The 23,099-nt window shown below is 46.8% G+C and overlaps 1 protein-coding gene across 7 annotated transcripts in view; it reads right to left on the reverse strand.

Annotated features, from left to right (window-relative positions):
- Window positions 1-23,099, reverse strand: part of IFT172 (intraflagellar transport 172) — a 43,958-nt gene that overhangs the window by 2,064 nt on the left and 18,795 nt on the right. For 2 of the 7 annotated variants that reach the window (XM_030800794.1, XM_030800793.1), the window contains exons 17-42: window positions 18,647-18,783; window positions 18,314-18,421; window positions 15,654-15,738; window positions 15,258-15,350; window positions 14,335-14,412; window positions 13,845-14,093; window positions 13,591-13,669; window positions 13,259-13,379; window positions 12,928-13,072; window positions 11,997-12,086; window positions 11,343-11,440; window positions 11,057-11,192; window positions 10,855-10,971; window positions 9,727-9,869; window positions 7,792-7,885; window positions 7,579-7,643; window positions 7,207-7,387; window positions 6,855-6,964; window positions 6,610-6,739; window positions 3,305-3,403; window positions 2,998-3,107; window positions 2,809-2,872; window positions 2,604-2,690; window positions 2,223-2,339; window positions 1,115-1,225; window positions 818-937 (exon numbers count right to left, since the gene is read on the reverse strand). In XM_030800794.1, coding sequence (XP_030656654.1) covers window positions 818-937; window positions 1,115-1,225; window positions 2,223-2,339; window positions 2,604-2,690; window positions 2,809-2,872; window positions 2,998-3,107; window positions 3,305-3,403; window positions 6,610-6,739; window positions 6,855-6,964; window positions 7,207-7,387; window positions 7,579-7,643; window positions 7,792-7,885; window positions 9,727-9,869; window positions 10,855-10,971; window positions 11,057-11,192; window positions 11,343-11,440; window positions 11,997-12,086; window positions 12,928-13,072; window positions 13,259-13,379; window positions 13,591-13,669; window positions 13,845-14,093; window positions 14,335-14,412; window positions 15,258-15,350; window positions 15,654-15,738; window positions 18,314-18,421; window positions 18,647-18,783 — 2,967 coding nt within the window. Of the gene's footprint in view, window positions 1-817; window positions 1,039-1,114; window positions 1,266-2,222; window positions 2,340-2,603; window positions 2,691-2,808; window positions 2,873-2,997; window positions 3,108-3,304; window positions 3,404-6,609; window positions 6,740-6,854; window positions 6,965-7,206; window positions 7,388-7,578; window positions 7,644-7,791; window positions 7,886-9,726; window positions 9,870-10,854; window positions 10,972-11,056; window positions 11,193-11,342; window positions 11,441-11,996; window positions 12,087-12,927; window positions 13,073-13,258; window positions 13,380-13,590; window positions 13,670-13,844; window positions 14,094-14,334; window positions 14,413-15,257; window positions 15,351-15,653; window positions 15,739-18,313; window positions 18,422-18,646; window positions 18,784-23,099 lie in introns of those variants that run through there. The other 5 variants (XR_004027109.1, XM_030800795.1, XR_004027110.1 and 2 more) reach the window with 5 other exon arrangements.

Genomic DNA, 23,099 nt, shown 5'->3' on the forward strand with positions numbered 1-23,099 from the left:
ACAGAACTAAAAAACAACAATTATTATTAAACTGCTCTGGATCTCAAGCTGTTCTGGGTCTTAGTTTTTTTTTCTTTTTTTTTTCTCTGAACAAGAGACCTGGGCCTAGGTTCAATTCTTTTTCTTTTTTTTTTTTTTTTGAGACAGAGTCTCACTCTGTCGCCCAGGCTGGAGTGCAGTGGCGCCATCTCAGCTCATTGCAACCTCTGCCTCCCAGATTCAAGCAATTCTCGTGCTTCAGCCTCCTGAGTAGCCAGGACTACAAGCGCACATTACCATGCCTGGCTAATTTTTATATTTTTAGTAGAGATGGGGTTTCACCACGTTGGCCAGGCTGGTCTCGAACTCCTGGCCTCAAGTGATCCACCCGCCTTGGCCTCCCAAAGTGCTGGGATTACAGGGGTGAGCCACCGCGCCCGGCCACCTAGATTGCTTCTGAGGTTCTTTCCACCTAGATTGTTTCTGAGGTTCTTTCCACTTCTAGAATTCTATCATCCAAGTACATGAAATATACAGTGAACAGTCAAAAATAAGCCCAGAATATGTGTACATTATAAGAGGTGAATAAAGAAATCATGCGATTTGGATGTTTAAACATAATGAGGCTGAGGCTGTGTGGGCACAAAGCCCTAAAAAGGTCAGAAGAAGAAAACCTCAGCAAGGGCTAAAGATTTGTTTAGGCAGAAGAGAAGCTGAAAGAGAGGTGAGGAGATTCAAGAGCCCAAGCTGAAGAATCCAGAACGTGAATCAATTCAGCTTTATACATTTGCAGATGAGCCCTTCTGACTGAGTGCTCCTCCGCCCCCGTACATCTCACCAGCTGTTTGACGCTCTGGGCTGCAGAGCGCGTGGCGTAGTAATGAGCGATCAGCAGCATTGTCTTGAACTCCTCATGGGCTGGAGAGTTTGCCTCACTGGACTTCACCAGGTTTTCACACTAGAGGAGGGAGACAGCACAGCCTGGCTCAGGGGTCAGAGGACTGCCAGGGCCATAGAGTGGTCTCTGATGGCCACCTGTCAGAGGAAGGTAAAATACATCTGGGAATAAAGGTTTATGTGCATGAAAGAAGAGATGAGGACAAGGACAGACAGAGCAGCCCTTTCACTTCCTCACCAGGTTGAAGAGGACATCTCGAAGATCAGCCCAGCTATGATAGGCCTCGGCACAGTTGGTTCCAGGAGAGCTCACCATGTCAGTGAAGATCCTTTTGTAGATATTGAAGTTCTAGAGGTAGAGGGAAGAAGGGCATCTGAGAAGGGCAAAGCTAGAAGAGAAAGTAAGTGGAAGTGAGGCCAAAGGGAGGAGAAATAGGCTTTGTGTGTAGAAATGGGTATGTGTGTGTGTGCAAGGGCTGGGGGACAGTGGCAGATTTTTATTTATTTTTAAAATTTTATTTATTTATTTATTTATTTTTGAGACAGAGTCTTGCTCTGTTGCCCAGGCTGGAGTGCAGTGGCGTGATCTCAGCTCACTGCAAGCTCTGCCTCCCAGGTTCACGCCATTCTCCTGCCTCAGCCTCCCGAGTAGCCGGGACTACAGGCGCCTGCCACCGCGCCCAGCTAACTTTTTATATTTTTAGTAGAGACGGGGTTTCACCATGTTAGCCACGATGGTCTTGATCTCCTGACCTTGTGATCTGCCCGCCTCGGCCTCCCAAAGTGTTGGGATTACAGGCATGAGCCACCATGCCCGGCCGACAGTGGCAGATTATTAAGTGCTGATTATTTTTAATGAAGTGAATTATTTTTAAGTGCTGATTATTTTTGATAAAGAGAAAAGAGGAAGAAATAACTTTCTTAGCTGGTGCTGTGTGAGTGTGGGCAACTGTACAAATGTAAATGCAGAGTCACAACATTAATGGGCTGTGACTCTCAGATCAGGGAGCAGTGTTCATTCTCTGGAGGAAGTCAATAAAGGCCCTAGAGGTGTGTGCAGGATTTATCTCTGAAAGACAGGTGCTTGTGTATTTGCTAACAGCATGGGGAGCTCCACGGGTGTTTCTTCAAACAGAAGTCGGAAGTTTCTGCAAACCTCCCCATGCTCTTAGCAAATACACAGCCTCCAGAGAGGCTGTACATTTCTGGAGATGTGTGGGGGACTCTGGGCATGATGTTCTCTAAGGATAGAATCCTCTGAGAAGATAGTTCCTGAGGAGATAGGTGGTTCTAGAGGAGAAAGAGTTTCCTTGTGGAAACATTCAACCCAAGGAGAAGGCTGGTACCTGTGGGTTAGCAGGGGCTCCGTGCTGTACATACAGGGCCAATGCCTGGGCAGAACTACCCTCCCGGATCAAGTGAGTTGCATACAAAGCCACGTACTTGTGCAGAATCTTGTAGTTCTGTACAGGGGTGGAGGAAAAGCATGAGTGAGGTTCGGATCAGCAAGACCAAGCAGTGAGGTGACTTGAGGCCACGTATTTGTTGAGGGGACAAAGGGTGTATGCAAACCTCTGACCCCAGTTTCAGACTGAGCTTCTCTGATGTCCATTAGAAATCTTTGGGCTTTGGGTTTTTGTGGAGGTGTAGGAGAGATGCATCTTTGAGGCAGGTGGGGAATCAAGGGAGAATGTAAAGAAAACCTGGGAATGGGAAGAGAGCAGTACCTGCTTGGTAGCTGTTTCAATGCACTTGTGCCACTGGCCCTGCTCCACATACAGGTCCAAAGCAGCTATCACATCCACACCCACCAGCTGGGTCAATGGAAGACAGAGTTATAAGAGAAAAGAGATGACATGAGGCAAAGAAGAGGGAGAGAATCTTGTGAGTCTCTCCCTGCATTCTGCCTCCTGCTAACTCTGCAAGTCTCACCGAGTCCACTTTGCCCTGGTTCTTGAGGAACTCTTTATAATGCTGGTCCACATAGTCTTCATACCTGTGAAGATGTTCAGAGAGCTCCATCTTCATGTTCCAGAATACCAACCCTCCCCGTAAGACTTCCCAGTCTTTACAAAAGGAAGTAAAAGAGAATTTCCCAGTAAGAAGGGGTTACAAGCTTACCTGGGATCTAACTCCTTAGCTACACGCTTCGCCTTGTTCCACTCCTCACCCTCGATGAAAGCATCGATTGCTTCCTTGACAAGGTCCAGATTCAGATAGAGCTCTGCAGCCTGCACAATGGGAAATCAGCAGGGAGACTTTCTCCTCGCTCCCAGTCTTCCCGCTGTGAGGTCTCCCATCTGTTTCCCCAGGACTGCAAGCCATGCCCACCAGGAGGCCCACCTCACACACCTTCCTGGGTATAGATGTCACCCTTGCACCCATCTCTGTGAAATCTATTTCTGTTCCATCTCAGCATCCTACTTACTGCACTGTGCTTTCCAATTCCAATCAACTGGGGTCCTACAGCCAGAACAACTTCCATATTACGTTGGGGAGGCAGAAACTTGATGGAGAGTTCAGCTGCCTGAGTGGTTGAACAGAAGATGGAAATGGGTAGGAGAGACAAATACTGCTGAGTTCTTAGCCTGATCCATTTCATACATTTTTCTCCTCCAGATGCCAACTTTTTCTCTTACTCTCCCCTTCAACCCCACCCTCCTGGGCAAAGCCTGGCTCATGGTCCATTAGATCCTTTGATTAGCCATCAATGGACCTATCTTTCCTTTCAGTTCATTAACTCTTTCAGATACTTCTTGCGCTGCCTGAGGTCACTGCATTTGAACCTTCCACCTTTGACAAAATCATTTTCAAGGTCTTTGTCATAAGTAAAATCTTCGTAGCAGAGTACAGAGAAAGGACTTCTAAAATGAGGAGTCCAGGGCATTCTGTAACTATTTGTGTTGGGCTTTTATGAGCTTGTTTCTTCATTCACACACACTGGATTTTGAAGGCTTAGTATAAAAAAAGAATGGAAAATATCTAAATAATGTGTGTGAGTACATGTTGCAATGGTAGTATTTTATTTAATTTTTTGAGACAGAGTCTTGCTATGTCGCCCAGGCTGGAGTGCAGTGGCACAATATCAGCTCACTGCAACCTCTCCCTCCCAGGTTCAAGCAGTTCTCTTGTCTTGGCCTCCTGAGTAGCTGGGATTACAGGCACCCACCACCATGCCCGGCTAATTTTTGTATTTTTAGTAGAGACAGGGTTTCACCATGTTAGTCAGGCTGGTCTCAAAGTCCTGACCTCAAGTGATCTGCCCACCTTGGCCTCCCAAAGTTCTAGGATTACAGGCATGAACCACTGCGCCCAGATGAAATGGTGGTATTTTAGATATATTGTATTAAATAAAATATATTACAATTATTTTCACCTGTTTCTTTTTACTCTTTTTAAATGTGGCTACTAGAAAATTTAAATGACATGCATGGCTTACATTTGTGGCCTGCATTATATTTCTAGTGCCAGTGCTGGTATAGATGGTCTTGATGATACCTTTCAACACTTAACACTCAGAAATTCTACAAACCCAAGTGTTCGATGAGATCACTCTGTTTCCATTATGATGCTGACATCCTCACCAGATTTCAATTTCCACACAATCCAATTTCGCTGTAGTTTATGCTAATCCCCTCTGGTCTTTCCCTCACCTGTTCTTGCCTCCCTTTCTTACTGCCAAGCCCTTCAAAGCTTAATCTGCTCTGTCAGTATCAGGAAGCCATTTTCTGACTAATCTGAAAAAGGTACAGTCATGCTGTGCTCCCAAGTTACATATATCAGATGCTTATTCAATACTGCTGATTAAAATCTGCTAGAACCTCAAAACCAAACATCAGCCCCTCTTTCTACTTCTCTCCCTCTAACTTCTAGGGGTTATTGAGTTTTAAGACCTCAAAAGGCCGGGCACAGTGGCTCACGCCTGTAATCCCAGCACTTTGGGAGGCCAAGGCTTGTGGATCATGAGGTCAGGAGATGGAGACCATCCTGGCTAACACGGTGAAACCCCATCTCTACTAAAAAAATACAAAAAAATTAGCCGGGCATGGTGGTGGGCGCCTGTAGTCCCAGCTACTCAGGAGGCTGTGGCAGGAGAATGGCCTGAACCCGGGAGGCGGAGCTTGCAGTGAGCACCGATCGCACCACTGCACTCCAGCCTGGGCGACAGAGCAAGACTCTGTCTCAAAAAACAAATAAAACAAACAAACAAAAAAACCTCAAACCTAAGGGAAATTTTGCAGGGGCATCACCATATGAATATGTCATTTAGAGGGCCAATCTCACCCCCCCCATGACCCCCACCTATATTTCACTGTATCTAAGGTGCATCATTTAAACTATACCTGCATCCCAATTTTAAATATATTAAAATATAATTATATATATATATATATGTGATTGTTAACTTTACGTATCAATTTGGGCTACAGGGTATCTGGGTATTTGGTCAAACATTATTCTGGATGTTTCTGTAAGTGGTTTTGGATGAGGTTAACATTTAAATTGGTAGACTAAGTAAAGCAAATTGCCCTCTCTACTGTTGGATAGACCTCATCCAATCATTTCAAGGCATGAACAGAACATAAAGGCTGGCCTCCTTCCCAAGTTAGAGAGAATTCTTCCTGTTTGACTGCCTTTAAACTGGGACACTGGCTTTTTCCTGCCTTCAGATTTGAACTGAAACATCAGCTCTTCTTGGGTCTCAAGCTTCCTGGCCTTCAAACAAGAACTACACCATCAGTTCTCCTGGGTTTTCACTTTGCCAGCTCACCTGCAGATCTTGGGCCTTGTCTAACTCCATAACTGCATGAGCCAAATCCTTTTAATAAATCTCTTTATATACATGTACACGCATATACCTACAGTCATGCATTGTCTAATGATGGGTATGTTCTGAGAAATGTGTCCTTAGGGGATTTCATCGTTATGTAAACATCATAGCACAAACCTAGATGGTATAGTCTACTATACACCTAGGTAGACGTTGGGTAGACCTTATTGCTTCTAGGCCACAAACCTGTACAGCACATGTCTGTACTGACTACTATAGGCAACCATAACACAATGGTAAGTATTTGTGTACTGAATCCACCCACCTTGGCTTCCCAAAGTGCTAGAATTATAGGCGTGAGCCACCATGCCCACCCATGTGGTCTACTGTTGACCAAAACGTTGTCATATGGCATATGACTGTATGTATCCTGTTGGTTTCTCCAATACAGTATGTCTTATTATTTGTGACACATACTGGCCTGGCTTAATTTGCTGGAGGCTTCTTTTCAGGAAATGTTGGGTGGGGGAGGCGGAGCCCATGCTTTTTTCATGTTCCCTGTCTGGCCAGTTCCTGTGCCTGGAGTTGCCCTTCCAGCTCCTGTCCAAGTTCTCCCTCCTTCTTCACAGAGCCTTCCTGACCCCTCTAGCCCACAGAGATCTCACTGTTCTCTGAACTCTACTTTAAATCATGCACTTTATTCTTTACTCAGATATGATAGTAATTGAGCCATTTATTGGTTTAATTCCCCTAACTTTTGGCTGTCAGGGCTCTGTCTTATATCCGCTTTTACAGCTTTCAGAGGTTCTGGCTCTATCATCCAGCAGGCACTCCATAGATTCCTGCTACCTGATTGAAAAGAAAAAGACACAAGAGGAAAGAGCTGCAGATGTGAGAAGCAGAGCCGAGTGTGAATAGAGACCTAGGGAGAAGGAGGGCCAGAAAGGGCCTGCTGCCCTCACCTTCATCCAGCACTTCTCCGCCAGGCCGCTGTTTCCAGAGTCTCGCACTTTGAGGTAGCAGTCCACGGCACGGCTGTACTCTCCAGCCTGTTCCCAGTGTCGAGCTTGTTCCACAAGTCCCTCCACACCCCTGTGGAGATGAGAGCGCTGGGACTTGGATGGTAGGGGGGCAGCGTGCTCTATCCTGTGCACGCCTCATGACCCTCCCAGCCCTGCCAATGCTGCCTGGACCTCTGGCCTCATACCTGGCCCCCTTCTTAGTAGCTTCCCGCTCATATTCTTCCTGCAGAGCCTCCAGCTGGCTGGGCACATAGTCCTTGCAGATCCGCAGAGCGTCACTCCATAATCCAGCCTCCTGCTCAGATTTCCAGGTATCAAGAGGGCAGAGGCAGGCCTGACAGCTTCCTACTGCCACACAGGTGCTCTGGCCCACAGACTCCTGGGTCCTTGGACCTCTCTTCTCCTCCTCTTTCCTGTCTTTCCCACTCCCCAATACTAACCTCCCTGATCTTTCTTCATACCAGGGGTCAGTGTGGCTCTCTGTGGGCTCTTAGAACCTCTCCCCCTCCCCTCATGGCCCTGCATCCAGTGCCCCACCTTATAATAATTGAGGGCCAGGCCTGGTCTCTGGGCCCGGAGCAGCAGCCCTTCTGCTTTCTGAAAGTCCTTCTCCTCCAAGGCCCCCCGGGCCTGTCCCACAAGCACCTCGGCGACACTGTCAGGGTCGTGAGCCTCAGCCACACGCTGAGCTGCCTCCCAATCCTGGTTATGGACAAACCTGCCTCCAGGTGGGGACAGAGGAGAGACTGAGTATAGGACTGAGGCCCCAATAGTGGGAGACAAACAGCCATGTCACTGAGGGGTGTAACACTGATTTGTTCTAGGTTTGAATGAAGGTCAAGATAATCATGAAAGATCCTGGGACTGTGATTGGAGAAACAGTATTAAGGAATGTATGGGGTAACTCACATGAGGACTGCCTCCTTGGGTTTACCAGCTCTGATGAATTCAGCTTCAGCCTCTTCGAATTTACCCTACAGGGAAAGAAAGGCAGCCGTGCGTGATGAGAAGGAGACTGGCATCACAGGCAGGCATGAGACTGGGGGTCTGCACACCCAGCAGCTGTGCACTAGGGGATGGAATAAGAGGGCTCTATGGTCGAGGTCCAAATCACACCCATACCTCATCCTCCAGGAACATAGCGTATTTGAGATGAACCTCGGGGGTTTTGTGCTTGAGGGCCAGCCGAGAGAGTTCAAACGCAAATTCAAAGGAGCTGAAACAGAAAGTGCAGATAAAGTTTTCTTACTTCATGCTTCCCTTCATAAAAGGAACAAGACAAGACAAAACAGAGAAAGGACAGAGTTGAGGGGAGAAAAAGTGACAGATTTAAGGATAACAGATATGAAGTGACAGAAAAGCATGGAGAGATAAAAAGGAAGACAGGCAGGCAGCCCTGTGAAGACCACGTCACTGTCAGCGTGGATCAAGAGACGTCTGGAAAAGCCTATGCCTTCCCTGAGGCCAGCTGCTCCTGAGGAATTAGTTTGGGCCTGCGAAGGTGAAGGGAGGAGTGAGCCTCGCAGACCTATGCTGACAGGGCTAGGAGGGATCCTGGTGCTCACCACCTCTTCCTGAGCCCCAGCTACATTAGCAGAAACACAGTCTCTAAAAAATGAGCAAGACCACCCTCAGCATCGGACTGCACGATTGGCACTGATAACAGTAGCTTGAGAACACTTTGCTCTTTTGGCTGTCTTTCTGCGCTGCCGCAATGGTTCGCATGAATGTCCTGGCTGATGCGCTCAAGAGCATCAACAATGCCAGAAAGAGAGGCAAACGCCAGGTCCTTATTAGGCTGTGCTCCAAAGTCATCGTCTGGTTTCTAATTGTGATGCTGAAGTATGGTAAATTGGCGATTTTGAAATCATTGATGATCACAGCTAGGAAAATTGCTGTGAACCTCACAGGCAGGCTAAACAAGTGTAGAGTGATCAGCCCCAGATTTGATGTGCAACTCAGAGAAAAATGGCAGAATAGGCTGGGCGCAGTGGCTCACGCCTGTAATACCAGCACTTTGGGAGGCCAAGGCGAGCGGATCACGAGGTCAGGAGATCGAGACTAGCCTGGCTAACAGAGTGAAATCCTGTCTCTACTAAAAAAATACAAAAAAATTAGCCAGGCATGGTGGCAGGCGCCTGTAGTCCCAGCTACTTGGGAGGCTGGGGCAGGAGAATGGCTTGAACCCGGGAGGCGGAGCTTGCAGTGAGCCAAGTTTGCGCCACTGCACTCCAGCCTGGGCAACAGAGCGAGACTCCATCTCAGAAAAAAAACAAAAAAGAAAAGTGGCAGAATAATCTGCTCCCATCCTGCCAGTTTGGTTTTATTGTACTGACAACCTCAGCTGGCATCATGGACCATGAAGAAGCAAGACAACAACACATAGGAGGGAAAATCCTGGGATTCTTTTTCTAGAGATGTAATACATATTTACAAATAAAATGCCTCACAGACTCTGGTGCTTCCAAAAAAAAGAAAAGTTTGGCTGGGCACAGTGGTGCACGCCTGTAATCTCAGCACTTTGGGAGGCCAAGGTGGGCAGATCACGAGGTCAAGAGATCAAGACCATCCTGGCCAACATGGTGAAACCCCATCCCTACTAAAAATACAAAAATTAGATGGGCATGGTGGTGCATGCCTGTAGTCCCAGCTACTTGGGTGGCTGAGGCAGGAGAATCATTTGAACCAGGAGGTGGAGGTTGCAGTGAGGCGATATCGTGCCACTGCACTCCAGCCTGGCGACAGAACGAGACTGTCTCAAAAAAAAAAGTTCACTCTGCATTTGACAGAATCACACTTCCATTACCCAGGAGTAAGTTATTGGTTTAGTGCAGTCTGCAGTCCTAGCTTTACAATCTGTTTCCTCTCCACCTGTCTTAGAACAGCCAAAGGTTAAACACTGTTCTGAGCCCCTAGGGAACAGAAGCAGTTAATTTATTCATGCCACTCTATCATGTCCTTCCGAGGATCTTTCTTTCAGTTATACATCAATTTTCTTTCTCTAGATAGTGGCTCTGGCTGGGATGGGGCCCGTGGAGAGAAAGCTTGGGGCCTCACCGAGTGTTTGCAGCATGGTCAACAGCAGCTTCCAGGAGTCCCAGCTTGTTAAGCAGTCTAACTGCAGCCTCTCCACCCAGGCTCTTTGCCCACAGATAGGCCACGTGTTTGTGGGCATTAGCCCCTCCTTGAGTTCTGGCCACCTGTAAAGCAAAGTTACTCAATAATCCTCCAATACAGAGCTTCTCCCTTCTCATCTCTGACCTCGGCTTTGACAAGGATCCAGTAACTGTTCTAAATTGAACAGGAAGAGGCTGGGTGTGGTGGCTCATACCTATAATCCCAGCATTTTGGGAGGCCGAGGCAAGAGGATAACTTGAGGTCAGGAGTTCGAGACCAGCCTGGCCAACATAGTGAAACCCCATCTCTACTAAAAATACAAAAATTAGCTGGGCACGGTGGTGAGTGCCTGTAATCCCAGCTACTTGGGAGTCTGAGGCAGAAAAATTGCGTGAACCCGGGAGGTGGAGGTTGCAGTGAGCCAAGACCGTGCTACTGCACTTCAGCCTGGGTGACAGAGCGAGACTCCGTCTCAAAAAATAAAATAAAATAAAAAGTTAACAAGAAGGGGGCTAAATTTCAGGGTTTCTTAACTTAGGTTAAAGTACTTAGGGTCCAAGATAGGCTTCACCTGGTCCACAGACCCTTAAAATTATAAGTGAAATTTTCTGTATACAGATGTGGACATGGTTCTGGCAAGAGAGACTCTGATCTTCACTACACTTTTAAAGATGCTCTGACCAATTGTGAATTAGTCACTTAAAGTGGGAAAGAAGGGCTGGGCAAAGTGGCTCATAGCTGTAATCCCAACACTCTGGGGGGCCAAGGCAGGTGGATCGCTTGAGCCCAGGAGTTCAAGACCAGCTTGGGCAACATGGTGAAAACTTGTCTCTACAAAAAAATTAAAAAATTAGCCAGCTGTGGTGGTGTGCACCTGTAGTCCCAGCTACTCAGGAGGTTGAGGTGGGAGGATCGAGTGCTTAAGCCCAGGAGGTCAAGGCTGCAGTGAGCCATAATTGCATCACTGCACTCCAGCCTGGGTGACAGAGTGAGACCCTTTCTGAAAAAAAGGAAAAAACGTGGAAAAGAAGGATGGATGTATCCCTCACCATGGCCTGAACTCCTTACCCGGTAGGCCTCTTCCCAAAGCCCACTGGCCCGGTACATGTTCACTGTTGCCTTCCATTCCTGGGCCTCGAGGTAGTGGTACTCGGCCTCCTGTAGTCGGCCTTCAGCCTCCAGCTCCTGCAGGAAGGTGAGTTAGGATGGAGAGATGGGGAGATGGAGCCTGGTTGGGGAAGAGATAGGGAGAGCCAGGAGAAGGGCTCACCTTGCCCAGATGTAGGTGTGTATCACTGAGGAGATCTGGATGGTGCTTCCCTACCAGGCGGATCATGTCATCATACATCTTGTGCTTTTTGTACATGGTGATGGCAAGATCAGCCTCTTGTACTGTCACATATAGCCTGGGGAAGGGAGATACATCTGGGGCCTCCTAGACCTGATCCCTGCTGTCACTGCCTTCTGGGCAGAGGGTACACATCCTCAGGCCCCATCCCTCCTCCCAGCCTTGAAATCTCATCTCCCTCTACACCTCCTCTGAGGCCACGGCTCACCTTTCAGCCTCACGGTACTTGCCCTGCTTCTCCATTTCCTGGGCCTTAGTGATGTATAGCACTGACACATCTTCTGGTCTCATGCATTTCATTGCCAGCTGTGGAGGCACAGAGGCAAGGCAGCCTCAGGTCCAATTCCCCAGGGAAGCAGGGCTTCAAGGAAACCTGCTTGTTCAGAAACTCTGAACTCTCCCAACAATCACAGGAGTTTGGTTATTGCCACTGTACTAGTGAGGTTGGGGAATTCCAAGTCCGTAAGAAGCAGGGGAAGAACTATATTCTGCTAAGGTGGGAGGGTCTGCGATGCCTTGTGCTGGGGCATACACTCCCATTATCATTGTAACCACTGGACTCTGAAGTGTAGGGGCGAGAACAAAGTCATCAATGTGACCAGAGGTGTCAGGAGTGGTAGTTCAGATTCCCCAGCTCCCAAGCCCATCTGCTCCTTCAGAATGATAGATAGGTCTGGAAACAAGGGCCTCTCTTCATCCCTTCCTTTCCCTATGGCTAGGGATCAAAGTGGCTCAGACTGTTTTTTGGTACTCTTTGTCAGCTTTCAGGGAGCCAAGCGAAGAGGAGAAACAGAGATCGAGGAATGAGGCCACACTGCCACTAAGGCAGAGTTCTCTTATCATGAACTCCACCCATCCCTACCTTGTGGGCTTGTTCCCAACGGCCAGCCTGGGTGTACATGTCTACGGCATCTTTAGTCCGGTCTCCCTTGGTATAGAGCTCCTCAGCAATCTGTAGTTGATGGGAGGTAGATACAAAAGGTCAGAGCAACAGACTTAAAGCAGCTTGAAGGCCGGGCGCGGTGGCTCACGCTTGTAATCCCAGCACTTTGGGAGGCCGAGGCGGGCGGATCACGAGGTCAGGAGATCGAGACTATCCTGGCTAACACGGTGAAACCCCGTCTCTACTAAAAATACAAAAAATTAGCCGGGCGTGGTGGCTGGCGCCTGCAGTCCCAGCTACTCGGGAGGCTGAGGCAGGAGAATGGCGTGAACCCGGGAGGCGGAGCTTGCAGTGAGCCGAGATTGCGCCACTGCACTCCAGCCTGGGCGACAGAGCAAGACTCCGTCTCAAAAAAAAAAAAAAAAAAGAAGCAGCTTGAACGAGGAAAGAACAAACCTCGGCTGGGATGTTGAAGAGCCTACGATATGACCTTGTAATAATAGAGAAGAAAAGATGAGTATGGGTGTCTCATACATTCTACCATTTAAAAAGAAAGACCAGCCCCAAACAGTACGAGGACAATACAGTGGAATCCAAAAGGGCCTCACATTTCTGCAGTGCAAAGCAATTTTATATCGTAACTATGTTAGCGTTATTCATGAAGAATCACTCATGCTGGCTGGAACATAGCTAGAGACTCACTTTATATATCTGGGGTGAAGGGAGGTATCTATGTCACACTGGAATGAAATTGGGAAAGTAAACTGTTCTCTTCCCCTTCAAGGTGATGATGCCGTTTGGAGCCCAGGAAGAAGGATCTGGTGAGCTTGTCTCCACTTCCTGTTTTGGGTTCTCCCATTGTTATCCTCTACTGCATCGCCTCGTACTGTGGAAAGGGACTCTTCCTCACCTCATACTCCTGCAGGGATGCATAGTGTTGGGCCACGAGAGGATAGTATTTGGATGCAGTGTTCCGGTCCTGTAGATCTAATATATAAATTGCCTTCTTCCACTGGCGGGCACCCAGGGCAGCCTCAATTGCCTTAATGGAGCACCTGGCAAAGTTGGGAAAGATATAAATATGTAGGATGAAAGATGAAAATGAACGGAGGTAAAAGGACCCCTTAAGCACACTTCAACCTACATTTTGAGATCTCTTCTTTTAGGCCTTGGTGTCCTTACTTGCTCCACTGCCCCTCACTTCACACCTAAATCTCCTTTACATTCCCATACTCCCATACCTGGCTTCGATGTAGTGATTAATGGCTGCATCAAGCTGCTTCTGCTGCACCAGGTGGTCCCCCCATGCCTCTTCTAGTTTCACCACCTCCACTGGGAAAGCCAATCGAGCCAGCTCTACCGCTGCCAGGGATAGAAAAGGTGCTCAGCCCAGATTTTCAGGGATGGGCCTCAAGAAAAAGGTAAGACAGGGAGATGAAGCATGGAGAATAGGTAAGAAGGGGAGGAATGGAGAACTGGAGCCAGGCATCCTGAACACACGCACCAAGAGGTGCCAGGGAACCAGATGGGCAAGAGTCCACACAGTAAAGGATGGCTTATAGGTGGCTAGTACCTTTCATGAATGCGTTGCCTTTACAGTAGCACTCCAGGGCCTTCTGTGGATTGTGAATCTTCTCAAAGAGATCACCTGCCTGTTAACACATACCACATTACTATGATACCCCTACAACACAAAGAACTAAGTATTAGCTCCAAAAACAAGGGAACACCAGCAGTCAGGAAGCGCTCTGTACCCCAAGACTCCTCTGGGTGAGGGAAGGGTCCTGAGCTCTGGAGATAAGGGCTAGGAAAAGGAAGCCAGCATACCCTTTCGTAGAGTTCCCCCTTGATAAGGGCTGCAGTGATGTCTTCTACCAGCTCTGTGTTGGCTAGCAGTTCCTCTCGGGTCAGCACCAGCCGAGCAGCTTTGGCAGGGAGCCCAGCTTTGAGGTAGAGGCTGATGGCTGCTAGCCCATCCCCTTGGCTCTCCTGTAGTTCACCTGCTCGCTCCTCTTGGTGTGTGTCCATCAGCCACTGGTAGTAACTACGACGTAGCTTCTCCAGGTCTGGGTGCCCCTGGACACGCACAGAGGACAACTAGGAGTCACATCCCCCTTCCGACCCTTCTGCCTCCCATGCTTCTCCAATCCCTCTATAACAAGGGGAATCCTCCTGGATCAGCAGTATCCTAACTCCTCACCACATCAAGTCCAAGCCCCAACCCTGTTCTGGTTTCTATGGCCTCCTTGACAAAAAGAGGTTTTTGAAATTGGCAGAACCAAATTCTGAACAACTGTGGAGAAGAAAAAACAGGTACCTTGGCTTCAGCCACAGCGATACACTCATCCCAACGGTGTAGCTCCAGGTACATGCCCATGGCCTCCTCCACAGCGTTCTAGGGGAAACAGGCAGAGCAGAGAGGGACGCCAGAAAGATATGAGGATCAGAAAGCAGCAAGCTCTCCTCAGCCTGGCTAAGATGCCAGCCCATGAGGACCAAAAGCCTTACCTTTTAACTACTATACCAGCAGAAATATTGGGAAACTAAAAGAAGCTTAAGTTTCAGGGCTCCTTATTTGCACGGGCCTTTTGAGATGGAGTCTCACTCTGTTGCTGAGGCTGAAGTGCAGTGGTGCGATCTCGGGCTCACTGCAACCTCCGCTTCCTTGGCTCAAGCGATTCTCCCACCTCGGCCTCCCGAGTAGCTGGGATTACAGGCGTGTGCCACCATGCCTGGCTAATTTTTTGTATTTTTAGTAGAGATGGGGTTTCACCATGTTGGCCAGGCTGGTCTTGAACTCCTGACCTCATGTGATCCACCTGCCTCAGCCTCCGAAAGTGCTGGGATTACTGGCATGAGCCACCACGCCTGGCCTAAGGCAACTGTTCTTAAAGAGAGCTCCTCAAATTGTATAAGCTTCCGGCCCACAAAACCTGGATCTACCCCTATGCACAAGAATTGCAAAGACAGGCTCTGGACTAGAGGGGAGGTAGTAGACTGCTTATGAAAGAAAGTAGTAATCAAAGGCCAAAGAAGGAAGTTTGTCTGGAAAAGTAAGGACTAACACAAGAGGAGGAAATTAAGGAAGGGGTGAAATTAACTATATAAACCCCTTTGAATGTTTTCCCCAAACTTTTGGAAGCCTAGCTCACCAGCATGCTTTCTTCCCTTGAGTTTGTAACCCCTTTTCCCTCTTTTTCTCTCATCCCCTCTTCCATCCTGTCCCTCTTTTCCTATTACCTGTTCCAAAAAGATCATTTCAGCCAGTTTGTAGTTCTTTTCCAGCATGGCTAGACGTGCTCGGACCTGATAAAAGTCTGTTCCTTTTCCGCCCTGTGGGGGAAAAAGGAGGTTCTGATTTTTCTGTAGGTGCTGCCGTTCTGTCTGTGAGGGCTGAAATTGGAAGGCCAGAAGGATGTAGAAAACAAAAGACTTGGGAAGGTAAAACACTTCATGGAGCTTAAAGGTTTGAGGTTTAGCAAAAGCAATTCTGAAATGGTCTGACTTGAGGGTAAAGGTGGGGTGGGCAGGGTAAAGGAAACTAGGGATGGCTGGAAAGCCAGGAATCATGGGGCTGAATACTAAGAGAAATCAGCTTGGGAGACAGACAGAATGAATCAGGAGCATAATACTTGCATATTCCCGGGATACTCGATCTGCAATCTCATTGGTCTCATGCAGGAATCGAACTTTTGCTACTTGGCCCAAAGCAGCAAAGCACCTATGGCATGGAAGCAATGACATTAATAGTAATATTATTATAGAATCAGCATTAATTCATTGGTTCAGCAAATACAAATTGATGTGCATCTATGATGTGCCAGGCAATGTCTTGTCACTGGAGATATACAGAGACTAAGGAAGATGAGGGCCTTGCTCTCAGAGAACTTCCATTCTGGTGGAGACAAATAATTAGTAAAATTGGAGATAATAAAAAATAAAATAATGTAATATTATAGATCAAGCTTGTTCAACCCATGGCCCAAGATGGCTTTGAATGTGGCCTAACACAAATTCATAAACTTTCTTGAAACATTATGAGTTTTTTTTGTGATTCTTTTTTCTCTCTTTTTTTTTTTTTTTTTAGCTCATCAGCTATCATTAGTGTTAGTATATTTTATGTATGGCCCAAGATAATTCTTCTTCCGATGTGGCTCAGGGAAGCCAAAGATTGGACACCCCTGTTATAGATAGTGACTGAAGGGGCCACTTAAGTTGGTAGTTGGAGAAGTTCTCTCTGATGAATTGACATTTGAGCTGAGACCTGAATACAAGAAAAAGCCACATTTCTGCAGTGGCTTTGGGAGGCTGAGGCGCCTCTCACCGCCAGCCTCTCACCGGATGTAGTTGCCATCATCAATGGCTGTTCCAAACTCTATGAGGCCCTCATCCAATGTGTAGGCAATAGTAGTCACACCTTCCATCACCATCACCTCGGTCTTTCCCCCGCCCCGCTCCAGACCTATAACATCACCCTGTAAAAGTTTATCCCCCCATCCCCCCCAATTTCAGGTTAGTTTCCACTGAATCAATTGTAGAAAAGACCCACCCTCATCCGACCCAGTCAGTGGTCAAGAGAGTCACAGCGGCCCTGATTTTCCTAACATTTTTGTTTCTCTCAAGCATAAGGACACCAAGGCCTAAAAGAAAAGTTATTCCTGGAGAGGGAACAGCTAGTGTAAAGGCCCTATAGCACGTATGAGCTTGGCACACTCACAGAGCCAAAAGGATGCCAGTGTGGTTGGAGACTAATGGGCAAGCAGGAAGCTGGCATGAGAAGGAAGCAGAGGCCAAAAAACTTCAGGGCTAAGGCCACACAAGGAGTTTGGGTTTTATACTAAGTAAAACAGTAAGCTAATGGAAGGTTCCAGTCATGAAAATGACACAATCTATGTTTAAAAAAATGACCTCAGCTGCTCTGGGATGAATAGATGGTAGGGATACAAGAAATAGTATCAGTGTGACTAATTAAGAGGCTGTGCAATATTGCAGGTGGGAGATGGCAGTGGTCTGCACGAGGATGGAGACATCAGGATGTGTTTTGAAGACAGAGTCCTTAGGACTTGCTGATAATCTACATGTGGGAAGTGTGGAGAAAATGGGATCAAGGATGATTCCTAGCCAAAATGGCAGCAGGTGACATTTATTGAGCACTTTGCACAGATTCTCTCATCACTCCTTCACTACCAATATCCTTACCATCTTCTTTATCATCATATGAGGCAAATACTATTATTATCCCTATTCTACACAGAGAAAATCAAGAAGCCAAGGTTTGGGAAGGTCAAATAACCTCTCTACAGTTATGCAAGTTGGTAATTGGAACCAAGATTTGAACTCAAGGAGTCTGGAGTCCCAAGTTTGTCCTGTGAACTGCACTCCTATACCAAACCTGGATTATACACATATGCATGGATTGAAGGGTATGAATAGTAAAAAAAATGTTAAGGGGAACCTAGTTACAAGAAGGGGCAGTAAAAATAATAAAACTCATACTCTTGTTTTTTCACTTTTTTTTTTTTTTGAGTTACAATCTCGCTCATTAGCCAGGCTGGAGTGCAGCTGCATGATCTCAGCTCACTGCAACCTTTGCCTCCCGGGTTCAAGTGATTCCTGTGCCTCAGCCTCCTGAATAGCTGGGACCACAGGTGTGCACCACCATGCCTGGCTAATTTTTGTATTTTTAGTAGAGCTGGGGTTTCGCCATGTTGGCCAGGCTGCTCTCAAACTTCTGGCTTCAAGTGATCTGCCCACCTCGCCCTCCCAAAGTGCTAGGATTACAGGCATGAGCCGCCGTGCCCAGCCAAGACATACTTTTTTTTTTTGAGACAGAGTCTTGCTCTGTCGCCCAGGCTGGAGTACAGTGGCGCAATCTCAGCTCACTGCAACGTCTGCCTCCTGGGTTCAAGCAATTCTCCTGCCTCAGCCTCCTCAGTAGCTGGCATTATAGGCGCCCGCCACTACGCCTGGCTAATTTTTGTATTTTTAGTAGAGACGGGGTTTCACCATGTTGGCCAGGCTGGTCTCGAACTCCTGACCTTGTGATCTGCCCGCCTCAGCCTCCCAAAGTGCTGGGATTACAGGCATCAGCCACCATGCCTGGTCAAGGCATACTCTTATAATCTAGGATGGGAGAGTGTTTGGAATATTGTACTGCAGAAGGGCTCTATGCTATTTGCTGGCAGTGGGAAGGGAGGGAGTACCTTAACACTGGATTGGAGCAGCCCACAGGGAAAACACTCATGTGGTCATCCCTCCTAGCTGCCTGGCACCTCTGTTCTACATGTCTACCTCACCTCTCCGCAATGTGTAGTTGCCTTGCCTCTAGCGCCAGTTTACTCAAGGTTTTCCACATTGCCTGCGTTTCTGGGGTCATTTCCAGAGTCTCTAAGAAGTCTGTTGCCCTAGAAAGGGAAGGAAGCAAAGCATAATGAATGAGGAAAGGGTTAGGAAGATACAGCAGAAGACTGGTGATGGGGCAAGGGGAGGGGAAAGGGCCATCTTTGTCTCATCCTCCCAGGATCACTGGATCCTTATCAGTGCTGGCCAGTTTTACACCCCACCCCAGGTCCTCCCCTCTCAGAACCAGACTCTCCCACCACCTCACTGGTTATTGGCCAGCCTCTCACCGGATGTAGTTGCCATCATCAATGGCTGTTCCAAACTCGATGAGGCCCTCATCCAATGTGTAGGCAATAGTAGTCACACCTTCCATCACCATCACCTCGGTCTTTCCCCCGCCCCGCTCCAGACCTATAACATCACCCTGTAAAAGTTTATCCCCCCACCCACCCCAATTTCAGGTTAGTTTCCACTGAATCAATTGTAGAAAAGACCCACCCTCATCCGACCCAGTCAGTGGTCAAGAGAGTCACAGCGGCCCTGATTTTCCTAACATTTTAGTTTATCTCAAGCATAAAAAAATACTTCATTTATAGCAATATCCTTGAGTTAAAGTATACTCCTATGACAGCACCAACTCCTGGAGGTACAAAGTGTGGCATTCACTTCTGCTTCCAGCAGTACCATAAGAGTAAGATATTCTTAAGGGTTCTCTCATTAAAATATGACTTGAACCTGGAACATATTTTTAATGCATTGCTTGGGCTTACTTGAAGAAATCACTAAGAATATTCCCTACCCATATCCTACCCTTCTCTCTCAAAAAAATACAGGCAGAAAGAAAAAGGTCAATAAGCTAAATCCTGAGCAAGAAAAAAAGGAAAGTGAGCAAATGGGAAAGGTACAGTTGTCCTGAAAGCAAATGCAGTGTCAGCAGAATAAACCTCAGGCCCTCCAGCAGGATGGAGAGGCTGAATTTGAAAATCCTTAATTAAACCTAGGATCCACTCTTTAGTAAAGGGAACAAAAGAAATGGTTATAGATCATTAATATGCCTGATTCCTGCAGAAGCAAGACCAAATCATCACTGGAGGAGAACATATCCATTTTAAGCCCTCAGGATTCCAAAAAAATACATTCAAAGCAACATGAGCTCACAATAAAAAAAAAAAAAATACAAGGAAACCAACTACTATGAAAAAGTACATAATAACTACAAACAATAGACCTTCAAGAATTTCAGATATTAAAAATAACAGTTAAAGGCCGGGCTCGGTGGCTCATACCTATAATCCCAGCACTTTTCGAGACCAAGGTGGGAGGAGCACTTGAGCTCAAGAGTTCAAGACCAGCCTGGGCAACATAGCGAGACCTCATCCCTACTGAAAAAAAAAAATTATCTGGGTGTGGTTGCATGTGCCTGTAGTCCCAGCTACTCAGGAGGCTGAGGTGAGAGGATCACTTGAGCCCAGGAGTTTGCACATGCAGTGAGCTGTGATCATGCCACTGCACAGCCTGGGTGACAAAGTGAGACGCTGTTTTTTTGTTTTGTTTTGTTGTTTTTGTTTTAAAGCCCAGTTATAGAATATAAAATGATTATTTATGAAGCACCTAAATACCTTAAAAGATGAAATGAAAAATTAAGCAAGGAATAAGAAATTATCAATATAGCCAGGCAGACTGGAGAAATAATCAAATAAAACTTAAAGAAAAATTTAATATTTGAAGTAAAAAACTCAATGTATAGTTTAAATAGCAGATTAGACAATTATGAAAAGCAAATTAATGAATCGAAACAGATCTACAGAAATTATCCAGAGGCCAGATGCAGTGGCTCATGCCTGTAATCCCAGCACTTTAGGAGGCTCAGGCAGAAGGACTGCTTGAGCCCAGAAGTTTGAGACCAGCCTGGGAAACATAGTGAGAACTTGTCTTTACAGAAAATTGAAAAAAAAAAAAAGCAGGGCATGGTGGCATACACCTGTAGTGGCATATGCCTGTAGTCCCAGCTACTCGGGAGGCTGAGATAGGAGTATAGCTTGAACCCAGGAGGTCGAGGCTGCAGTGAGCCAAGATCACACCACTGCACTCCAACATGGGGCAACAGAATGAGACCCTGTCTCCAAAAAAAAAAAAAGGAAATTATCCAGAATGAAGCATGGAGCAGGAAGAAAGAAACTATGAAAGAGAAATTAAAAATGTAAAACAAGAAATCTAACATTTGCCTAATTAGAGTTCTGAAGAGACTAAAGAATGGCTGAGGAGAAGAATGTTCGAAGAGATAATAACTAAGAAACTTCCAAGAGTGATGAAAATATGTGCATTCATAAACACAGGAAATACAATCTATACTAAGCAGGATACATTTTAAAAATTTATGGCTGGGTGCAGTGGCTCATGCCTGTAATCCCAGCACTATGGGAGGCTGAGGCAGGCCGATCACAAGATCAGGAGATTGAGACCACCCTGGCCAACACGGTGAAACTCCATCTCTACTAAAAATACAAAAAATTAGCTGGGTGTGATGGCACGTGCCTGTAGTCCCAGCTACTTAGGAGGCTGAGGCAGGAGAATCGCTTGAACCCGGGAGGTAGAGGTTGCAGTAAAGCAAGATTGTGCCACTGCACTCCAGCCTGGATGACAGAGCAAGACTCCGTCTCAAAAAAAAAAAAAATTATATCTAGACACATTGTAGTGAAACTTCAAAACACCTAAGAAAAAGAGAAGATTTTTTTTTTTTTTTTCTGAGACAGAGTCTCACTCTGTCGTTCAGGCTGGAGTGCAGTGGTACAACCTCGGCTCACTGCAACCTTTGCCTCCCAGGTTCAAGCGATTCTCATGCCTCAGCCTCTTGAGTAGGTAGGATTACAGGAGCACGCCACCATGCCCGGCTAATTTTTGTTCTTTTTAGTAGAGATGGGGTTTCGCCATGTTGGCCAGGCTGGTCTTGAACTCCTGGCCTCAAGTGATCCGCCTGTCTCAACCTCCCAAAGTGCTGGAATTATATGCGTGAGTCACTGTGCCTGGTCCTAAAAAAGAAGACTTTAAAAGAAACCAAAGAGAGGCCGGGCACGGTGGCTAACGCCTGTAATCCCAGCACTTTGGGAGGCCGAGGTGGGCAGATCACGAGGTCAGGAGATCGAGACCATCCTGGCTAACACGGTGAAACCCCATCTCTACTAAAAATACAAAAAATTAGCCGGGTGTGGTGGCAGGCGCCTGTAGTCCCAGCTACTCGGGAGGCTGAGGCAGGGGAATGGCATGAACCCAGGAGGCGGAGGTTGCAGTGAGCTGAGATCACGCCACTGCACTCCAGAGCGAGACTCTGTCTCAAAAAAAAGAAAAAAAAAAAGAGAAACCAAAGAGAAAAGACAGATGACCTGTACAGAAATGGCTGCTGATAAATTTTTCAGAACAACAATGGAAGTCAATCAATGAGACAACATTTACAAATTAAGAAAAATTAACTGTCAATCTAGAACTGGGTATTGAGTCCAAGCATCTTTTCAGAACAAAGGCAAAATAAAAACATGTTCAGATAATGAAAAACTGAAAATTTATCATCTTTCACTAAAGAAATTTCTAAATAAGGCTGGGCGCGGTGGCTCATGTCTGTAATCCCAGCACTTAGGGAGCCTGATGGAGGCGGATCACTTGAGGTCGGGAGTTTGAGACTAGTCTGGCCAACATGGTGAAACCCGTCTCTACTAAAAATACAAAAATCAGCCAGGCGTGGTGGCAAATGCCTGTAATCCCAGCTTCTCAGGAGGCTGAGGTGGGAGAATCACTTGAATGTGGGAGGTAGAGGTTGCAATGAGCCAAGATCGTGCCACTGCACTCCAGCCTGGGCAACAGAGTGAGACCCTGTCTCAAAAAACAAAAAACAGAAACAAAAAACTTCTAAATAATATTCTTCAGGAAGAAGAAAAGTCATTCCAGAGGGAAGATTGGCACTGCAAGAAAAGGTAAACAAAGGAACTGGTACCTTGATGGTAAATCTAAATGAATCCTGTCTTATAAAATAATCAGGCAGGGCGTGGTGGCTCATGCCTGTAATCCCGGCACTTGGGGAGGCCAAGGCGGGTGGATCACCTAAGGTCAGGAGTTCGAGACCAGCCTGGCCTACATGGCGAAACCTCATCTCTACTAAAAATACAAAAATTAGGTGGGCATCGTGACGGGTACCTGTAATCCCAGCTACTTGGGAGGCTGAGGCAGGAGACTCTCTTGAATCCAGGAGACGGAGGTTGCAGTGAGCCGAGATGACACCACTGCACTCCAGCCTGGGTGACAGAGAGACTCTGTCTCAAATAAAATAATCATGCCTAACTTTGGAGACGAAGTAAGATTAGAACTAAAATACTGGACAGCAATGACAAAGAGGAGGAGATGAAGGTTAAAGTCTTTTAAAGTCCTTGTATTGTTTGCAGGGGAGTGGTTAGATGTGATTAACTTTAGACTTTGTTCATTTAACTACATGTTAAACTTCCAAGGTAACCTCTACAGAAATAGGACATATAACTTTCAAACCCAAAATGTGGAAAAAAAAAAAAAAAAGGTGTTTAAAGAAATTAAACACAAAATTAGCCGGACATGGTGGCATGCACCTGTAGTCCTAGCTGTACAGGAGGCTGAGGCAGGAGGATTGGCTGAGCCCAGGAGGTTGAAGCTGCAATGAGCTATGACTGTATCACTGCACTCCAGCCTGGGAGATAGTGTGAGACCCTGTCTCAGAAAGAG

This window comes from Nomascus leucogenys, chromosome 19 (genome assembly GCF_006542625.1).
Source record: "Nomascus leucogenys isolate Asia chromosome 19, Asia_NLE_v1, whole genome shotgun sequence".
NCBI lineage: Eukaryota > Metazoa > Chordata > Mammalia > Primates > Hylobatidae > Nomascus > Nomascus leucogenys.